Source organism: Tachypleus tridentatus, chromosome 6, assembly GCF_004210375.1.
Source record: "Tachypleus tridentatus isolate NWPU-2018 chromosome 6, ASM421037v1, whole genome shotgun sequence".
Lineage (NCBI taxonomy): Eukaryota > Metazoa > Arthropoda > Merostomata > Xiphosura > Limulidae > Tachypleus > Tachypleus tridentatus.
Window position 1 is genome coordinate 86,924,196 of NC_134830.1, and position 23,282 is coordinate 86,947,477.

The window sequence follows — 23,282 nt, forward strand, 5'->3', positions numbered from 1 at the left end:
AAAGGAATCGATTCACTGATTTAAGTCTTGTAAATCCATAGACTTATCGCAGTACCAGCTGGGTGCAAGTTTGATACAGACATATAACATTAAAAACCGGGTTTGAAAGGTCGCGGTGGACACAGCACAAATAACCTATTATGTAGCTTTGTGATTAATAAAAACAAACAAAAAGAACAGACAAAAGAAAGAACAGTTATCAATCCAGAAATTAAAACGATTTTTAAATAAATGAAGGTGCGAGTTTTTATTCTTTTAGTGTCATCTACCGGTTAAACTATGTACTTAGTTTAACGTCCATTAATAGTTATAATCATTACTCCAGAAGTAGAGGTGTGATGTCACATGTAAATAATATGCACAAGCTTTGCTAATTATAATTAGTGTATAATGCATTATTTTTAATTAAAAGTGAATTAAATTTAATTATATGTAAATTAAAATTAATATATAATTAATAACCTATTAATTACACATTAATTAGTTAATTGGGTGCCTAATATACAAAACAAATTAATTAATAAATCAATATATTAATTGGAAGGATTTATTATTTAATTAACTTTCATTAACAAAAATTAACTAATTAAATGATTAAAACTCAGTTAATAATTTAATATCTATACTTAATGTTCCAGCCTATGACGCCAGCAATAAGTGGATATTTGTCCAAGAAATTCGGCTGTTTTTCCTGCTACATATACACTGTATCATTTGGCTCGACATGGCCTGATGGATGGGGCTTAACACATAATCTAAGGGTCGCAGGTTCGAATTCTCATCATATCAAACATGCTCGTCCTTTCAGCCGTAGGGGCATTATAAAGTAATAGCCAATCCAACTATTCGTTGGTAAAAGAGTAGCTTAAGAGTTGGCAGAAGGTAGTAATGACAAGGTGCCTTCTCTGTAGTCTCACTCTGCTAAGTTAGTGATGGCTAGCGCAGATAGCTCTCGTGTAGCTTTGTGTGAAATCCAAAACAAACTACATAATCATCCTGAATAAAAGAACACATAAGAATATCTTGTATGTGATTGGACCACAATCGACAATAAATACATGAAAGGAGCATTCACATGAGAAGTTTTTCAACATTTTACGAACAGTCATATAATTGATATTCTTGTCAGAGTTAAATTTCTTTAACACTTTGCATCTTGGCACGTGTCTACAGTGGTAGTAATCATCATATATGTAGTATTGTCCACATACAGATGAATAAGGTTCTTGCAGTATTTTTTTACTTAAAGATAGTGTTACTAACACATTTAACGTAAAGTAATATATGATTTTAATTTTGAAATCTGTGGTGGATTTAAAATTATGTATTTATTTTAATATCGATGTTTTTCATTTAAATACACCGCTGTCCAAAATCTTAAGGCCAATGAACATAAAGAAAAAATATGCATTTTGCGTTGTTAGACTTAACCAATTACTTAAGTGAAGCTTTGAAAGATAAAAATAAGAAAAGGAAAATAATAATAAAAAACCTTTTTAGCATTTATTAGGGAAAATGTGAACACAATGAAATTAGCCTCACTACTAGCTGGTCAAAAGTTTAAGACCATACTGAAACGAAGCGTTGATCGGTAAACACGCAACGGAATCTAGTCATTTGTGTTCAAGCATTAGCGTTGTCAACATTTCCCACTGATATCTCCTGTGTTACATTGGGTTAAAACATGGCAATGGCTAAAAAGTTGACAGAGTTTGAACGTGGCAGAATTGTCGAGCTGCCAAAGCAAGGTCTCTCTCAACGTGCCATCGCTGGTGAGATTGGGCGTAGTAAAGCTGCTGTTGCAAATTTCTTAAAAGATCCTGATGGATACGGAACGAGAATTTCAAGTGGTCGGCCCAAGAAAATTTCACCGAGGAGCAGGAGGATTCGACGGGTTGTCTAGCAAGACTCCAGCCGATCGGCGAACCATATTAAGGCTCTTACGGATGTAAAATGCAGCTCAGCTACAATAAGACGGCATCTACGAGAGAAAGGCTTTAAAAACCATAAACGTCTTCAAAGGCCACGCCTCCTTCCACACCGCGAAACAGCTCGGTTAAACTTTGCTGAAAAGCACCAAACATGGGACATAGAAAAATGGACGAAGGTTTTGTTCTCTGATGAGAAAGAAATTAACCTGGATGGTCCAGATGGCTTCCAACGTCACTGGTACGATAAGGATATCCCACCGGAGACATTTCTACACGACACAGTGGAGGAGGTTCCATCATGATCTGGGGTGCTTTCTCCTTCCATGGAACAATGGATCTTCAGGTTATACAGGGGCGTCAAACAGCAGCTGGCTACATTGGCATGTTGGAGATATTATCCTTATTGATTGAAAGCCCTTGCTTGTGTGGAAATGACTGGATCTTTCAGCAGGACAACGCTGCAATCCACAATGCCTTCAGGACAAAGGACTTTTTCGTGACGAATAACGTGATTCTTTTGGACCATCCAGCATGTTCGCCCGAACTGAACCCCATTGAAAATGTTTGGGGGTGGATGGCAAGGGAAGTCTATAGAAATGGACGTCAATTCCAAACAGTGCACGATCTTTATGAAGCCATCTTCACCACTTAGAATAACATTCCATCCAGCCTTCTGCAAATGCATATATCGACCGTGCCAAAGCGAATGTTTAAAGTTATTCGCAGTGACTACTCATTACTGAGACTTCTTGTTAGGCATTTCCTACCCTATTTAGGACTTCCTTTTGGTATGAGCTTAAACTTTTGACCAGCTAGTATTTAGACTAATTTCGTAGTGTTCACATTTTCCCTATTAAATGCTAAAAAGGTTTTTTATTATTATTTTCCCTTTTCTTATTTTCATTATTCGAAGCTCTACACAAATAATTGGTTGAGTCTAACAACGCAAAATGCGTATTTTTTCTTTATGTTCATTGGCCTTAAGATTTTGGCCAACAGTGTATCTATTACTATATTCCGAAAAGGATAAACAATAAACAAATGTCTAGTTGAGCATGTTCATACACTGATGAATAATAACAGTTACTGAACTTAAATAAACATAGAGATGAAATAAATAATCCTGTGGATAACAACAGTTTCAATTTCACATTCTTAAATGCACGTTTGCAATGTGCACAATTCCAATTTATTTGTCTTGCCAATGGATTGAGAATAACAGGAGTCGTTATGTGAGACATTTTCTTTTTGTGTTAATGTCTCTTGTTTATCCCAGGTGAATTACCTGCAATCTAAAGGCCCTCTAATATTTGCATTTTACAAATAATGTGGTACTACATACCATTACAATAAACATGTGTAATACTTTATTAATAAAATAGATTTCTACTTTTTCCTTCGCTAATAGTTTTATTATCTTTATCTTACCTATATTATTAATGGAAAAGCTCACTATTTCTTGTCCGGCATGACGAGGTGGGTTGAGGTGTGCGACTCGTGATCTGAGGGTCGCGCGTTCGCATCCCCGTAGCACCAAACATGCTCGTTTTGTTTTTTGACCCAGCATAGCCAAGCGTGTTAAGGCGTGCGACTCGTAATCTGAGGGTTGCGGGTTCGCATCCCCGTAGCGCCAAACATGCTCGCCCTTTCAGCCGTGGGGGCGTTATAATGTGACGGTCAATCCCACTATTCGTTGGTAAAAGAGTAGCCCAAAAGTTGGCGGTGGGTGGTCATGACTAGCTGCCTTCCATCTAGTCTTACACTCCTAAATTAGGGACGGCTATCACAGATAGCCCTCGAGTAGCTTTGTGCGAAATTCAAAAGCAAACTAACTAACAATACTATTTCTTCCTTTAAATTCACATTAACCATGTCTAAGTTTTCTTCTGATGGTTTCCATGGTGTAAAAAGTAGAAACTGGAAAAAAGAGACGTCTTTAGGTAGTTCTGCACTCTTGGTTTCTGTGTTTGTTAGATGGCGAAGAATTTGGTTCACAGCAATGTATGTTGCAATTGTTGCTGTTGCATCTTTTCTGCGATAAGCAAATCAAGCAAAAAATAATCTAAATGGAAGACAACAAATTTGAATACTGCACAATCATCTGCTATCAATTTTAATATTTACCAGCATACCCTTGAGTCATTGTCTCATAAAACATAAAATATTTTTTGCAGATCAAGTTGGTTGTCAACATCAACTAAATTATATTCCAACAGAAGGAGCACATTTTAAAAGCATCATATGCATATTAAAAACACTTAAAAATAATTACCACTACATGGAAATTAATCAAGGTTTCCAACCGTCCCAAATGATATTCGTTTGATATGTTTTGCAAAGAATTTCTTGACATCCTTAGTGTTGCAGTCATAGGTTATGAAGTTTGTGCCGAAGGTTAAAAACATCAAGTTGTTATGGCTTGAACATTTATTACACTGGAAGAATTGTGTGGTTGTGCTGCAAATAAAATGACAATCATTAATATTACCTCAGTTATGCACAGAATGGTAAGAAATTTTTCTGTCATGGTAGTAAATTTAAATGGAGTCACATGTTCTCTTGTAGTTTATGAAACTTTGGTTAAAAACTTTACCTTGATTGATAAAATTAGAAAGAGGAATTTCTTGTGGCTGAAGAATACTAACCGTCCTTTTCTCTTTCGTTATTTTATAATTTAGTTTGTGTGACTTATCATCTGTGTCATCTATTTATGATCTATGAAAATTACAAATATAGTTAACATTCTGGTGAACATATATACAGTGCGGGAACGAGTGCATAATAGATGTCACAGTACATTATACTTTCTATATCAAATCACACTTCGCTTCGCTTCTTCTTTGTGGGTATTTGGGTATGTTTAATTTTTGAATACCCAGGAGGGTCAGGTGCACAAGACCTTTTCCTCCATCCCTAACTTTCATGTCGGCTACTAGTAAGAATTTGTTGTTGTTGTAGATTTTGGGCCAGAATATCCCACAGTACTCCAGCCCTTTTCAGGGCAATGCCCATGTATTGTCTTGACTTGCCTTTTTTTATCCATTTTTTTAATTTTTTTTACTTCTATTCCATTTTTTTATTTTCTTTTTCGGTGTTTTTCACTTATATATGTATTTTCCCTTTTTTATATAAATTTTCGGAAAAATTAAAATAATAATAATAAAAATAAAATAAAAAAGGAAATAAAAGAAAAAATAATAAATAAAAAAGCATAAAAATGAAACAAAATAAAACTAATTTTAAGCGTCTAGTGCATGGTGAATAACTGACTTTATATTTCTTAAATATATAAAGGGTGGCCCGTAAGTCCCTACCCATCCATATATCTTATGTATCCAGTGTATCTGTGTGCTGTCCCTTATTCTCGCTGCATAATATTATGCGACGTCATGTTCTGTGAGGTATTTTCCTCAACATGGGCTTACATCGGCCATATTTCTCTGATAAAATAAGAAACAAATTTATAATTCATGCGCAATTGAATATAACATAATAACATATGTAGACTGACAAATAACATATTTGTAGACTTACGGGCCACCCTGTGTTTATAGGAGAGAGGTACTTAGGACTATGCTCATCATGTTCGTAGTATCTGTCGAGATCACACATTAAATCATTTTTATGCCAATTCTTATTAAAATAGTTTAGTGCATTATGCAAGAGTCTTTCAGATATTGTCTCTATGTTTGCATGCTTGTGCATGAATGTGGATGAAGTGCAACGTGGTACTTTATGTACTAAAGTTAAGATTGAATTTTGTATTATTTTTTGTAGTTCCTGTAATTGTTTTTGTGTTATGTTTATCCAGGCAGGAAATGCGTATTCTATTACAGGTCTAATGTATGTTTTGTAGATTTTTATTATATTATCAGGTGATGTTCCTTGATTTTTATGTCTTGCATAGTTTGCTCTTTTCCAGATTCTAATCAGGATATTGTTTGTATGCTGTATCCACGTTAATTTGGTATCATAGGTTAATCCTAAAAATTTAGCTGAAGTAGCAATCTGTAAAAGTGATCCATTCATGTATAACTTAGGTGGATCTTTTTTTCAGTTTATTTAATCTGCTGAATAATATTACTTTGGTTTCGGAGTATTTATTTTTATTCTATATTTCTTGCAGTATTCTAAATTATTCAGGATTGGTTGGAGGTTTGTTACTGCAATTGAAGGAGTGGGGACACTTTTCCAGACCGCTACATTGTCAGCAAATTGTGATGCAAAACCTAAATTTAGGTCCGACGTGATAAGTAAGATAGGGCTAACTACCCCTTCCTGTGGGGCTCCTGCCTCAGGTGAAAAGGACCCTGACTGGGCCCCATTCACATCTACTTTACACGTTCTATTGTCCAGGCAGTTAGATAACCAGCGAATAATTCCATGGGGTAAATCCATTTCCGTTAACCTGTGGCCTAATCTGCTATGCCACACCGTGTCAAATGCTTTCTCAATGTCGAGAAAGCAAGCTATAGTGCATTTGTTTTTGTTAAAGCTGTCTGTAATTGTTTCTGTTAATCTGATTAGGTGATCTGTAGTTTGTCTGTATTTTCTAAATCCGTTTTGAATTTAGGGTAATTTTGAATTTACTTTTAAGTATATAGATAGTCGGTTACTAATTATTCTTTCTGATTAGGCTAATTGGGCGGTAATTGTTTGGTTTATTTACTGGCTTTCCTTCCTTCTGGAACATTAATATTACTGCTTCCTTCCAAGAAACAGCTAATAGTGATAAGTTAAATAAGGCAGTACTATGTTTTAGGAGGATAGCTTGTATACCATCTTCTCCAAGTGCTTTGTTTTTGTGTTTTTGATAGCTGTTAGTACTTCCGTTACTGTTATATCTTTTATTAGTTGATGAGTGCTCTAGTCTGTTGTTTTCTCTGGTATAATTAATGTATTTACTGGGAATTTTGGTATGTATATGGTTTTGTTGTGTTCAACAAAGTTATTGACTTTATTATAGAAGTATCTGTTCATGTCTGGTTCATGGTATGTTTTGAACGTGTGTTCCAGGTGGTCTTTAAAATATCTCCGCTTTTTCTATGTTAGTGTAAGCTGTTTTGCCATGTAATTCGAGTGGTGGGTGTTCTTTGTTTGTTTTTCCTGTGTTAGTATATCTTTTCAAGCGTGTCCAGAATTGTTTTGGATATGTTTTGTGATTTAATTGTGAGCAGAAGGTGTCCCAACTGTCTTGTTTTTGTTGTCGGATTTGATGTCTTATTTTATTTCTTATAGTGTTTATTTGTGCTTTTAGTGTTTGGTTTCGATTTTGTACGTACTGTCTGCGTAGTTTTCTTCTTTCTTTTATTAAGTGTATTATTTCTTGATGTGATTGCCATGAGTGTGTTGTTGTAAAGTGTTTTTGTTTCGGTATTGAGCTTTTGGCTGCACGTTTTAGGCACTCAGAGATTATATGACTATATTCATCTACACCCGATGCGTCCACGGGGAAGTTTAGTACTTCAGTTGGTAAAATTTGTTCTATGACAGATTTAAATTGTGGCCAGTTAGCTTTTTTTAATTTAATATATCTTTTACTTTAATTTTGTTTAAGTGGGGGGTGAGATTGAAGATACACCAGACTAGAAGGTAGTCACTATCTAAATCGTGACCAACAGAGAAGTTTACGAATTTACGACTCATATTATACGAACACAGGCATAAGTCCAGTATTTCACTAGTGCAATGTGCGTACGAGATATGTGTCGGTGTTGCATCATTTAACAAGATCATATTAGTTTCAGCTAATATGAAATGTATAAAGTATTTTACCGTTTGGGTTTATACATCTACAGTTGGATGTGATATGTTTACTATTTAAATCTCCTATAATTACTGTATTGGGATTGTAGTTATATATGGAATGTAAAAGATTAACATCTAGTACTTTGCTTGGCGAGCAATAAATGCCCGCCACTGTTACTTCAGTATTATTTTGAGTTCTTACGTTTATTACTGATTCATACACATACAACGCTTAACACACCATACACACTTAACAGTAGGAGGTTTGAAATTTCCCACACCTTTTTCATGTTTATTAGTTTTTGTGGATAAAACATATTCATCTTATTATATATTTAGAGATTAAAAATATCATAGCGTATTAACATTATCAAATAGTAATAATAGTATATATTTTAAATCGTGAATCTATATCTACCTCCCAATAATCATGAAATTAAATAAAATAGTAAAAATAATTTTGCACATTTTGCAAAGTCATAAAGTTTCAAGCTAAACTAGTAAAGGATAAATTAAAGTTACAAAATTCGAGTTAATTCTATAGAGATAATTATGAAAATATAATTACTAAGGCAATGTACAACAAAGTATGAAGTAGTATTTATTTTTAATACAGCTATTATACTGTGTGAGTATACCTTCAGTTCTTCCTGATGTGGCTGCTTCTGACAGTTCATTCCAAAGGATCATTGTCTTCACTTCTCCTTCAAGAACAAAATTCACCCTTAATCCAAGGCCATATTTAATTAATGCTCTATTTTTTCGTGGTACATAACATATGCACTACTAGTTTGGGAGCAAATATATCAACATTTTCTAGTGTGTTTTATCTCCACCAATTCCATTAGTTGGATGAATACCTAAGATAATATGAACCATTTATGACCTACAAAGAGCTACAAATTATAATCCTATGTAGAAAATTGCCAATACTTCTTACCTTATTCACATAATCAGGCTATGACTATACGCTCATACAGAAAAATATTACGACTTGTTGTAACTCCCAAATTATTATATATTATACAGGCCTATATAATAAAGTGATAAATTGTTCCTCTAGGGCTTGAAAGGGGTGAAAGGAAAATTTCTAGTAAGATACAAATAAATTTTGATAATAAATAAAAGACATAGTCCAAATGGCTACTTGAGATAATCATGCTTGGGCTTGAAATAATAAAAAATATTTGTATCTCCGACGTCTATCAATAACTTGAATGCGGTGCTTCTTCATACTGGGTACGTGGGGGAATCCATAGTTACGTCATCAGTACTTATTAGCCAATCAGCGCTTGCGTAGATGAGTATTTCTCGTTTCCTAAGCAGCATAGAAACACTAATGCGATCGTTCACAAGATAGAAAAAAAGAGGCCTCGTTCACCAGTATGTCTTGTTTCTGGTAAATCTAAAAGGACTAAAACTGTGAATCAAAAATTTAAGAAAGAGTATAGTGCAAAATATCCGGTCATTGCTTCAAAAGTCAGTGACAGTTATGCATTTTGTACAGTTTGTCACATCAATTTTTCTGTGGCACATGGCGGGATAAACGATTGTTCCAGACATACAAAATCGGCATCTCACCAACAAAAGGCTGAGGCGAAGACAAAAACGATGCAGATAACGATATTTATTAGTAAGAATTCAGAATATAAAACCATAAATGCAGAAGTGATGTTCACGCAATTCGTCATTGCTCATAATTTACCCCTAGCTGTCGCCGATCATGCAGGACATCTATTCAGAAAAATACAAGTGATGCCTTATAGGCTAGTATGGGGTGGTTTGCAAAATTTAGGAAGAGAAGTGACATACATAGTGTGGTGAGACATGGGGAGGGTGGCAGTTCTAACAAAGACGCTACTGATAAATTTATTAGGGAATTTAAGAACTATGTATAAGCTGAGGGTTTTATTCCCCAACAAGTGTTCAACTGTGATGAGACAAGTCTCTTTTGGAAGAAAATGCCAAAGAGGAACTACATCATTGCTAGGACACAAGCCAATGAAGGGCAGCCGAATTCTATTGTTATGTAGTAATGCAAGTGGAGACTTAAAACTTAAATCTTTGCTTGTGTGCCTTTGCTTGTTTTTAAGAAAAATAATGTCTTGAAAGTAAACTAAATGTCATGTGCAGGGCTAATAGTAAAGCATGGGTAACCAGGTAATTTTTATGGAGTGGGTCCATGAAGTGTTTGCCCCAAGTGTAAAGAATTACCTCACGGAAAAACAGTTACCACTCAAGGCACTTCTTGTGATGGACAATGTACCTGCTCACCCACCAGGCTTAGAGGACGGGTTGTTGGAGGAGTACAGTTTCCTTACGGTGAAGCTCTTGCCCCCTTATACGACTCCTCTCATTCAGCCCATGGACCAGCAGGTCATATCGAACTTTAAGAAACTGTACACCAAAGCACTGTTTCAAAGGTGCTTTGAAGTGACCTCTGACACAGAGTTAACTATCAGAGAGTTCTGGAAAAATCACTTTAATATCCTCCATTGCTTGAGGATCACAGACAAAGCCTGGAGGGAAGTGTCTTTGAGGACCATGAACTCAGCCTGGAAGAAATTGTGGCCAGACTTAGTAGCAGATAGAGACTTTGAAGGCTTTGAGGCTGAGCCTGTTGTCTAGGATATTGTCTCACTAGGTAAGTGTATGGGCTTGAATGTGAGTAGTGATGATGTGTAGGAGTTGGTGAAAAACCACAACACTGAGCTCACCACGGAAGAACTCCAAGACCTTCAGAAGGAGCAGCAACAGAAAGCAGCTGAGGAAGTGTCTTCAGATGAGAAGGAGAGAAGGGAGGATGTTCCTAGTTCACTAATCAAGGAAATGTGCGAAAAATTTCACCCTGACAAATCTGTATCAAACTGCAGCATAAACCTTTTCAATGACAATGCCATGTTTTACTTCAGAAACATTTTAAAATGCAGGCAGTAACAAACCTCATTAGACAAGTTTTTAGTGAGAAATAGGTCCAGTGAGTCTCTAGCAGGTTGTAGCGGTGCAAAGAGACAGAAAAGAGAAAGAACCCCAGAAGGAGAGTTACCTGACATTTTTATGGAAGGTGACTCCCCTTCTAAACAATAATAACCCCCCTACTTTCCACGTTCCTTACCACCTTTCACTTACGCCATCAGCTCTCCTCAGCACAGGTAAATGGCAGTTAAATTTTCATTTAATGTTTTTTATTGTGTTTATAGTTTTGTGGTTGACTTTATGCATGTAAGTATTATTATACAGGTATAAATAAGCAATATTTTTACTTAAAATGCTTCATAATGCGTAATTTTTGGAGGTCTATAACGGATTAATTTAATTTACAGTATTTCTTATGGGAAAAATTGATTCGGTTTTGAACAGCCTTCTGGAACGGATTAAGTTCGAGAACCAAGGTACCACTGTAAATGGATTTGTAGTATGAGAGAGAAAAGAAACTTAGTCCATTGTTCTCTTGAAGTGTTCCTTATGTTTGACAAGTGTTTCTCGTTTTATATATATTAGTTTTGATAAATAGTTAACTTGCTTTTAGGTTTTACGTTTATATTTTAATTAGTTATGTATTATTTAAAATGTTTATTATTGTATGCATTTAACTGGATGTAGTTTGACTTGTAGTTTGATTGCGTCATTCGTGTATACAAGCATTAGTGAAATAGTTTGTAGACGATGTTTGTACTGTAATAACTATTACAACCACGGGGTTACGTTGACCGGAACAGCTTGGCATAACTGAATCAAGACAGAGAATTGGAAAGAAAAATAAACAATAAGTGAATAGATAAAGATGTGAAATTATACATATGAAAAAAGAAGATTAAAAAAAGATCTATTAAAAATTAAAAGGTATGTACATATTTCCATTTCTTAAATTTAATAATTTCATTGCACTCTACGTTCATGATGATATCTAGAGTTAATAGATAAAATGAAATATAAAGGTTTACTTTATTTAGAAGGTACTAGATATTGTGCAGATGAAATTGCAAGAGATGAGGTGTGAAACTCTCGTTAAAGTTCTTAAAAAAGTAAACCAGTTGACGAAATAGTTTTAAATTTGTCTTGCATGATCATAAGATTCTGTAGTTTTCAAAAAGAAGATATTTAATTTTGAATTTTTTTTACTATTTAAAATAAAACAATTCTTACTTAATGTAGTTACATGCACTCAGAATCAGAATAGTTCACACGCAATGTGATTTTCATTTCGGGTATAAAAATGCTACTTATTATCTTATACTTTTCAATCAGGGTCAGTCAGCTGGTCTTGTTATGATAGGGTCAACTGAGTATCAGCATGTGACATTCTCAACAGGTATTGTGGGCATTGTATATGATATTGCTGTTGGGTACAGTGCTCATGAAACCCTGACGTTGCTGCAGTGTCCTTGTTTGGCATTGTAGTGTATCACTTTGTAAGACTCCATGGAGGATAGGATGAGTGGGCACTTAATCTTTCTCTTTCCATTATAAATACCTCAAATCCACATAAAAGTAAAATAATAAAAAAGACAATTTTTTGGTAAATGATCACATATAGATGACTCTGGTCTAAGTCACAATCATTGTTAGATCCTTTACTCTCGTTTTTTAATCCTTCATTCTTTATCTCTCTTTTTGATTCAAAATGAATTAGAAGTGCTTGCTGGCTCTCCAAATTCTGCCAAAAAGATATATCCTGGGAACATCTTGGTGGAAACACGTACCCTGCAACACAGTGAACTTCTCTAGAATTCGAAGGCTTTTGGGGATATACTCATGAGGAGTTATTGTTGAGAGGGATTTGAAAAACATTCCCAAGTTGGAGATTCTAGCTGGTTTTTCCAACCAAGGAATGTCTGCAGTGTGATGTATCTATACTCACAAGGACAGAACTATGCTGTCTACCAACGTTCTTATTTTTTTATATACATCACCATGTACACCTGCCATTGTCAAGGCAGGTTATCTAAACTGTGTGGTATAACCATATATTACTAACCCTCTCATATGTTTCCATATGACAGTGTTTTGGTCATTTGAAAGCATCATGTTGTGGTTTTTTGATATGTGTTCCTTGTGGTGGCAAAGCCCACAGTGCCTACGAGTGTGATCTGGAATCTCACTGTGTTAATTGCAGTTGTTCCGACCCCTCTTAGTTTTGTTATTGGTATCAGTGGGTGGAGGAGAAAAAGTATAGTATTTTAAGAAAAAAACATTAATAACACTTCTTCTCCACAGGTTCGAATGTTGTTGTTCTCTACTCCATCTAGGATATATGCTGCTGCACTGCATTTTATTGTTACAATATGAGTGTAGACAGATCTTTCTATGTCTCTAACATAGTCGTTCTCCACCCATGTCTGTCTATCTCTGTCTGTGTCCTCACCATTCCTTCCATTGACTGCCCAAGCCCACTTCCTTTAACCCCAGCTTCTGACGTCTGTGTGGATCCACTTTCCTCGGCCCTAAGATGTGGAATGATTATTCATTTACGCCTATAGTCTCTGGAATCTTCGTCTACTGACAGAGACCTATCCGCTCGACCCAGGGCAAAATCCATGGAAGTCTATAGACCTTCTACTAATAAAGAAAAAACAGCGTGGTCGTAAACTGAAAGGTATTCCATGCAGTTCTCCTCCTCCTAAATAAAAATTACCACTTTGGTACATGGAACCGTCGAGGTTTCCATTCTAATCTGAATGACATTAAGGCCTTGATTGATTCTTATCATTCTCTGTGGTTTTTTTTACAGGAAACATTTCTGAAACCTGCTAATACAGTAACGTTTCGGTAGTTTTTATACCATAATGACTGGTTATGTAATGGAGGAGTTCATGGAAAGGTGTCAGATGCTCACCCTAATTTTTCAACTAAATACATACTTGAAGGCCATTGCTGTGTTTCCTTGGATCTTACCATCATTGTTTGCTCTCTCTACCTGTTTCCTGATGAAACTTTGATCAATCAGACCTTAAAGCTCTTGTGGAATAGTTGCAATCTCCATTTTTACTCCTCGGAGACTTTAATGAACACATTCCCCTCTGGAATGGCGGTGATATTGGTGGGATGAGCTGTTCCATAGAGCATTTGCTCTTGGATCGCAACCTTTCTCTCTCCAATACTAGTTCTTATATATATTTTACACACCTAGTTAGTTCTTTATTATCATTGATATCTCTATCTTCTTCCCTTTACTTTTCTTGGAGAGTTGACAGTGACCCATGAGACAGTGATCATTCTCCTATCGTTTTGAGGAAGATTGGTCATGATCGATTCTACCCAACCTATATGTCTTGGTGGAAATTGGACCAAACCAACTGGCCATCCTTCACTACTCTTTCAGAACGTAATCTAACCATCATCTGTCTATCATTGATAGACGACTGTGTGGTAGCAGAAACTGGCTTTATCATTCAGGCAGCTGCTCAGTCTATTCCTAAGACCTCGACACACGGTATCCTCATCCATGGTGCAGTCCTACCTGTCAGGAGACACAGAAGACAAAGCATTGGTCTGAGATACCTTTCCAATCATACGTTTTATTTTGTTCGCAGACAAATGACGTTTAAATTGATGTATCATATATTAAGCCTAAATGATAGATTTAGTAAAATTGTTTCTTTCAACACCTAACAAATTTAAAATACTAACCTCTTTTTGTGTGGTCTATATTTTTGTAAATTAGTGCGTAAGATAATAATTACAAATAAAATACTTTGAAATATTTATATTTTTGAGTCAATACAACTTATAATTGTGGCTATAAAAATGTTATAACATTTCGTAAGTTATATGGAAAATTTTAATAACAATGTATTTATAAATATAATACTAATGCGTATGTTCAGTTGGCATCCAGTAAAAATAAATAAATAAATAAGCAAAATATGACGTGTACTTTTGTATATTTATATAGTAGTGATATAAAAATATATGTGATAGTGATGTGTTTACTACAAGATATATTAATAAGTCAATTGTATAACTTGAAGTTTTGATATCAAAAATATTTTTTGGGTATATATATGTAATAAATGTTGTAAAGCCTAATAATACAGTTCCGCCATTGGCCCAAGTGTTGATGGTCAGCACTCATCACACGATACAGCAACACTGCAGGCTCATAGAAAAAGGGCCAGTATTGACACAAATCGAGTAGGATGCCAGAATCAATCCGATAGACACGTACTATTACAGCATTAATTACTAACTTACATGTCATTTGTTTATTAATTATGTATGATGTCACACATCGGGCTCCAGAGTGACGTTGTAATTACTCATGATTAGGTAACCTAATAACTGGCTACAGTTGATAAGTAAGTTACTGTTATTATTAGCTTGGAATGGACATTTTAGCAATCACTTTCATGAATTCACTGCAGCAGCTACAAATTTTTAGGTTATCTGTAGTCTTGGGTCGAAACTAAAGAGACAGCGTCCAGAGATTAGAGATTAAATGAAACATAATCTTGAGACTAGTGTATGAGACTCATTTAGTGTTTATCTGAGTTTTATCACATCAAAAGTAATTAGAAATTGACGTTCGTTTTTGGCATATTCTTTAATATTATTATAGGTTTCATTTGTGCTATTGTGTCCTCATAGGTCAAGTGTTCTCCCAAGATCTTTTAGCCAAACAATATTTATACTCCACGTCGGAAGCACCACAGTCTGAAGATGACAGTTACTTAGGTTAGTTAAATGCTGTAATTGATATTAATGATAAACGTGGTTATCTTTAAAATAAAATAAACCATATTCTTTCTGGTTACAGTTTTCATAGAACATTAATGTACCAAATATTTATGTGGAATGCTTCATATTCAAGTTTTAAACATAACTAAAAATAATTTAGTTGTTTCCAAGATATGCTTTCAAATATGCAATATGCTGTCAGTGCACTTAGTACTTTTCTTACATAGTTAAAATTGAATAGGTTTTACTATTTTTCATTCACAATTTAAGTCCAGTTGCAATGAAATATTAGACAGTTAGGCTGCATTGATAAATTTATATGATTTTTTATTTGATATTTGAAATAAACCATTATTGTGGTCGATTCTCGGTAACTGACAAAGTACAGTTAGCCCATTATTAGCTTTAAATAATTACTTTCTAAATGCTTTTATCATTTTCTTTGACCATTTTCAACTACATGCAATAGTGTAACAGATGGACTGCATTAATATATGTAATAGAGTTTCATTTATAAAGGTATACAAGTTTCTAACGTAAAGTTTATCATAAAATTGTCTTACATGGCGATCTTGGAAGACAGAAACCACAGTTAAGCTGTTTCTTTAAAGATAAATTTATGCATTTAAAGTGATTATAACATTTATTTTAGGTTATTCTGCCGCTGTTGGAGAGTTTACTGGAGATGACGATCCAGATTTAGCTGTAGGCATGCCACGTGGTCATGAGTTAAATGGCAAGGTAAAGAGTCCTGGTAATAAATAACTCTCTTAAAAGTACTAAATAGAATAATTATAAGAAGAGTGTAAAAATGTTACATGCTCATAAATAAAATGATAGAAAATGTAATGCAATAAGAAATATTCTGTGATGAGACATCACTATGTAGATTGCTATCAAAGTTTCATGAAATTCAACATGTTTACAAACTAGAATGCCATTTCAAATAAGACTAATTTTTCATAAATAACTGACTTTATAATCCTGAAAAGTATTGCTGACAGCATTATAAAATAAGCAATGTGTATTTGAAATAATACACTCTTCTTGTTTAATAACTGTACAATCCACGTAAACCTTCGTTAAGAGATGTGTGTGTGTGTGTGTTTTTCGTATAGCAAAGCCACAAAGGGCTATCTGGTCAGCCCACCGAGGGGAATCAAACCGCTGATTGTAGTGTTGTAAATCCGGAGACATACCGCTATACTAGTGGGGGACATGTTAAGAGATACTTCAAAAATATTCAATCTGTATAGACTAAGAATTTATTATTTTTGAGGAGTTCAGAGATACAATTAATATTCAATGGAATGTAATACTCTACATTGCTTTTTTCAGACTGGAATGATGTCATTGATATCTCTTTACTGATTTTATTCTCATATTGGAAATACTTAGACATATTACATGAAACTTAGCAAAATATTACTAGAAGATATATAATTTTGGCTCCAAAAATTAATTTAGTTTATATTATTTTTTATGGGAAGTTTAAAAAAAACTGTTGTGAGACTGTTTAGGGAAAAGAACTTCTTTTCACTTTAGAATTTACTTATGGAATTTTTTTATTGTTAAGAAAAATGTGTTTTATTTCTTATATCTAAGTAGTTTCAACTTCATTAATATCGATAAAGATATTTATTTCGATACTTTATTTTGCTGATTGCAGTAGTTACAACTAACGCCCATAAGTGATGAAAAAATCAACAAAATCTGATTATAACTTATGGCTACCTGGAATCCCATCTTTCAAAATTTCATAATCTTTACCTTTGACAGATTAGGTATTATAGTTTTCGCTACCAATATTTGCATTACAAAAAACTCTGTCGTAAGGCTATCATTTTCAAAGCATATCACATCTCCTTGCTCGCTTTTCATCCAGCATACATTTGAACATATTATCACACAGAAATCGGTAAACATTGCATATGATGATTTGAGCAGTATGTATTCATATAGAATAGCATCAATACTCATTTCGTTCTCAAACTGTTTGAGGTATGTGATGGTTGAATAGATGTGTAGTGAAAGCAATTTATGTACGTTTGTTTGTATCACTTTTTCGGTAGAGATTCTTCTTTATTGCATTACATACTGTTGCTTAGGGCATGTAGAAGGCATTTGCTACTGAGTTATGTCTTCGTGGATTCTTGCCTATTACAAGATACAAGATGCCCACTTATTAGCATGGCTGGTTCCAAGTTGATCTACATTCTCGTGTTTCCCAATACCATTAATTACAATGGACATCCCTTTATTGGAAATTCTAAATCCCCGATCTGATCATATCTTTATGATCTCAGTGTATGGAATGCTTTTGTCGAAAAGGGCTGTAATCAGTTTTACCGTACTGTCTACAAATGTTACACGATGTCAAAATGTAGTTCTAATGCCATTTCTGGGCGATTTCGTACTACCTATCTTTGTCACGTGAACAGCTGATTTGCATGTTTAAAATCGTTTTAATATAATGTACTCAACATCTATAAAGGTTTTTTTCTGCCTTTGAAAGAGATATAATTTAACATTATAAAGTTTCAGGAACGAAAGGCATGTTAAAGAAACTTAAGTTCCCAAATCTGTGTTTTATGTTTAAGTCTTCCCATGAGATATCTACAGATGATTCTGCTAGTCAGTTTCTCGAGAAACAGTAAATGTGTTCTTAACCGTCAAATGCATTATTGTATCTCTATTCAATTATATTTAAATACTGCCTGGAGCTTTATTAGTTATTTGCTCAGATCACATGCTTTAACAGTATAAAAGGGTGGATTATGGTAATGAGGAATAGGAATAATAAAGTGACAGACTGAACGTGAATAATTACATTCCTGAAGGATGGTAGATTATTAGAAAGTACAAACCTGTGCTTTGGGTTCAGTAAAAATTATTTAAAAAAGAATCAAAAAGTCACGTCCTAATAGCTGATCAGATAGGCAAAAGTATAAGAACAATGACTAAAAATAAAATAATTGGATGGGAATGTTAAAGAGTTCCAAAGGTGGAATAGCAATTTACATCACCAACACAGTGGACATTCCATGAACATTTTATTTAATTTTTAAAATTAAATTTGTATATTTAAATTTTGTTTAGCTTTAACACGCTATTTAATAGAGTGCGCAATAAATTTATTTTTATTTATTGTTTAGGTGTTACTTTTTACCACAATTCTGAAGAACATACAAAACCTTACAGGAGAACAGCTCGGTGCTTACTTTGGATACGCGATTTGTGTGGCTGACGTCGATGGTAATCGGTAGGATGCAGATTTTGTAAATTTTAAAGATGTTTTTAGATAAAATAACTATCGTTAAAATCAGTATTGGTTTGAATTATACTAGTTGTATACAACTACTAAAATAGTTGTAAAAATTCTAAAATGGGAGCTGTTTTACAAGCAAACTTTAAAAGCCATAGGTAGTATGTCTTCATGTTCGAGTAGAAGAAATGATATAGAAAAATTTACAAAAAATTGAAATTAAGTCAAAGTGTATGCTAGATATGTTTCTAAAACATTTAAAGTTTTTGGAAAATTGAATTTGTGGTGTGATGGCTGCGAAATAGCTTATCTTTGATAAATTTTCAAACTACATAAAACACATGAATTAAATCAATAAAGTAATGAATTAAATGAACAAAGCCATAAATTAGAAAGTTTTCTTGGCATCATATAATCATTTATATCAACATCATATTATACGAACATACTTGGAGTTCCACAACATGGTAATATTTATCCCAGTCGATATCTATGATAATCATATAATAATATTGTATTTAAAAACACTACTTCTGTAGTGAGTCATTGGATATTTGTGCCAAACAAGAATTTTTCTCCATTTTGTAGACTTATTTTAAGCCAGAGAAATATTTTTTAATTAAATATATTCTCATGAATTAGACAAGTACTTTGGACTGTTTTCTAATTACAATTTTAACATCAATAATAATCTTACCTTATGCATTCGCAACCGAACCATAAAATATTGAGAGCTCAAGTTCCAATAATGACCTTCTTAAAAAAATGATATATCTTCGTTTAGTGCAGTTCTTAATACCCTTAAAAATATGTTACACATTTTCAAAATTTTTAATGTAACTAAAACGAAATTGATAACTAACAAACGAATGTATCGTGTTTTAGTGTTTCTGGTGGTTACTGTTTATTAAACATATGAATCAAATGGAATTGACGACGAATGAATTGAGCGAGCAAAATATCGTTTTGCAGAGTACTTTGGTTGCCTTCAGTTACAGAAAAATATTGTTCATTCTATAAACATTGAGAAATGATTTCTCTAAAACTTCTAAACTTATCTCAGAAGTGGGTATAAGCAGAAAACTACCTAAAAGTATATTTCGACCAAAATATCTGATCTCATTTATGCTGCATATGCATGTATATATATCTCTTATTACTGCTATCACTCCAGGTTGTCAACTTATTTTCATAGCGGGTAACGTCTGCAGCAATAGCACCCAGATGTGTTGGGAATATCCCATATCTGTTAGATGAAACTCAAACTTGATGTTAATCTTGTGAAAAGTCAAGAAAAATCAAATAAAAAGTAAGAAATCAAATAAGAGTACGTAGCTGAGTGCTTACATCCATAACGTTTGTAACAGATGTGCATATATGGACTTACAACTCTAGAAACGGATTTTCGATACCTCTGGTGAGCAAAGCAAAAATAGACCATTGTGCAGCTTTGTAATTAATTTTAAATAAAAAACTCTTGAGTATTGGAAGATTTCACATTTTTGTATGTTTAAAAATTCTATATTTAAAACCTTTAAAATTGATTGTTATTTTTATCTTTAACAACTTCTACGTTTCCTATAAATATGTGAAAGATAAATTAAAAAACACTATTATTACAGCTACAATGTACGTTTTTAACTTTCATTTGATTAATATCTTCAATTGATTTTTATAGTTAAAGAGAATATGCTCAACAGATTTATTATGTTTAAAACAGACTATAGGTTGAAATGGTTTTATGGGAAAACGTTTTCCTAAATACTTTTATAGATCAGGTAAAGAAAATGTAAATCATCACAATTTTATATTATTCTCTTTCTGTTAACAAATTTGTATTGTGTATTTTCCTCAACGACATCATCCTTAGATGAAACAGTGATGGGCTCTCAACCCATTTTGATTTCGGCAACAGCTTTACTCCAATCGTTTCCCAACAGCAATGATACACCCTGAATTGGCAGAGTAGGTCTTACTCCAACCACAACTGGTCCCAAACTAGGTCTGATATTAAACAAATGTTACGAAAAGTTACATTAATAAAACCACCTTCAATATCCTGAGTCATTATAGACTCACCAGTGGCAGAACTAGAGTTTAAATGCAATATACCTTCTAACAACAATGATTGAGTCGCCTCAACATCACGTAAAGTACGTATGGGTATGGGATTAGCAGTGTCATTTGTCAAAATTCTAAATTCCTCCCTAACTATATCAGCCTTTTTTGTCATTGGCCAAATCAACAGGCCCGGCGTATCCAGGTGGTTAAGGCACTGGACTCGTAATCCTAGGGCCATGGGTTCAAATCCCCGTCACACCAAACATACTCGCCCTTTCAGCCGTGGGGGCGTTATAAGGTGACGGTCATTTTCACTATTCGTTGGTAAAAGAGTAGCTCGAGCGTTGGCAGTGGATGGTGATGATTAGCTGCCTTCCCTCTAGCCTTACACTGCTAAATTAGGGATGACTAGCGCAGATAGCCCTCGTGTAGCTTTGTGCAAAATTTTAAAAAACCAAACCAAATAAACGATATTGGGTGATCTGGTGAAACTACGTCAATATGTGGATACAAATGCATATGACAGCAGAAGGACTTGGTGAAGTTTTATCTCGACTGTATTATGATTTCACACTAAACAAGTTCGATCTTTCAAAAGAATCCTCAACTTTAATGGATTAGACAGATACCGGTTTTTGCTGAAATGGCAAGAATTTCTTTTCATGAAAATTGTTTTATATCTTTAAGAGTAATCATCAGAAAAATAAGCTACTTCCAATATTGTTTAAACTTTCTTTTCATCCAAATAAATTTTGTAGTTGTCACTTATACAGCGTGTAAATTCTTTAATTAATTAGACATAATTGTCTTAATTTGGCGAAATTGTTGCCAATATGCATAGAAATACATCAATGATCGAAATAAATCCCTTTTTCGTGGGCAAATTCCATACCAGTTTGGCTATCTTGCTTGCGACAACTTCGAAACTTTTGGCAATATGTCTCTGGTACTGACTTATATGCTTTGAGATTAGCTTCTTTAATCCTATTATTATTGATGCAATTATCTAAAGACATAGCAGCATAAGCTTCTTGGGTTTTACTAGTTAAAACTCTTTATAATAGTAATAACCATTTTTTCAGTGGGCCATTCCATGTAATGGGTAACTTTCTCAAAATGTTAGAAATATTTATCAACTTCATCTTCATTAAATGGCGGTACTGTAATATATCGATTGAATTCAAATTTGTCATTTTGCCTTAGTCAATTGTAGTGGAGTCTAATTTCCATTTCTTTCAGCATGATTTCCTTTTTGGTCCCGATACATTTACTTTCTCTTTTTGCTTCAGTACGGATTTGCTCTTTGTCTTTTTTCAACTTCGACGCAGGCTTGTTCAAGCTCGATTTGTTTAAGTTTTAATTTTATTTCTAACTTATCTTTATTTCTCAAATCTGTTTAGCTAGTGGAGACACTAAAATATTCCCTTAATGCTTCCTCATACAATAAATCATCATCTACTAATATTTCAACAATACACGTTTTAGTTCATTTATTCTCATTAATTTTTTACTTATTCTAAGATTTTCACAATTTCAACCAATTCATTTCTCTAATATTTTTCTAGTTGTTCGAAGAAGGGTGATTCAAGAAACCTTGATAATTAGACATGATCAAATCTTAGTGGCACTATGTTATGATTTGGATTGTAATGTATTTCGAATTTTGTCTCTGATTCAAATCTTGGACACGACTCCACAATTTATTATATTACGTTTTACACTTTATTTCGGATAAATCTCCGATTTATTACGTTATGTACATTAGGTGCTACTATCTGAAATAACCGGAAATTTGAATGTGAGCTTATTAGTTAATTAAATGTTTAAACGATAATATGTATTAACTTTATGTTATTTGCCAACAAGATTGATATACACAATTTCCTTTTTTAGTACAAATATATTTTAATATACAAACATAAAAATTTATGAAACAGTTTACAAACTTAGAGATAATACTGAGTTTCATATCCAATTTAGAAGTGAATGTTTTATCGATAATTCAGATCTACAACGAACAAATTAATTCTGGGTTGATATTGTTGCACCTAGCTTTAAACAAGCCAGTTCGGTTGGCCTCACACAGGTTAAAGCTGACTCGTTCAAGCAAAGATATTTAATGTCCTCGTAGAAATAATAACACCGAAAGTATTTCAATGAAGCTGAACTGCTTATAATGTTCGAAATCTATAAATATTTCTGATCAAATTTTGTAATTTTCTGATCAATATATGCTAATCACAATTATACCTTCCTGAGCTTATAGACCACTGACTGTAATTATTCAATAATATTCTCCCTTCCCTGTCTCTCGGTTGGCTGCATTTTTTTACAAATAATACGAGTTTATCGAAAATTCACTTGGTAAGAACGATCTAGTGCGTTTACGTAAACAAATATTGTTGCTACTCGCTTTCAAGAATTCTCTACAAGTGTCGAGAACAGGCGGACTTGGGCAATATAAAGTGACGAATATACGTCACATTAAAAAAAAATTATACAGAAATAAGCATAGGGACTAAAATAAACGTATGACGGTAAATACGTTACACGCAACCGGCTAGAGAGAGTGAAAGGCAGTTATCCTTAAATTTCTTGAA

At 33.8% G+C, this 23,282-nt stretch overlaps 1 protein-coding gene across 1 annotated transcript in view; it reads left to right on the forward strand.

Annotated features, from left to right (window-relative positions):
• Positions 1–23,282, forward strand: part of LOC143252963 (integrin alpha-PS2-like) — a 107,513-nt gene that overhangs the window by 35,929 nt on the left and 48,302 nt on the right. The window contains exons 7-9 of the mRNA XM_076505916.1: positions 15,267–15,353; positions 16,009–16,097; positions 18,512–18,618. Coding sequence (XP_076362031.1) covers positions 15,267–15,353; positions 16,009–16,097; positions 18,512–18,618 — 283 coding nt within the window. The remainder of the gene's footprint in view (positions 1–15,266; positions 15,354–16,008; positions 16,098–18,511; positions 18,619–23,282) is intronic.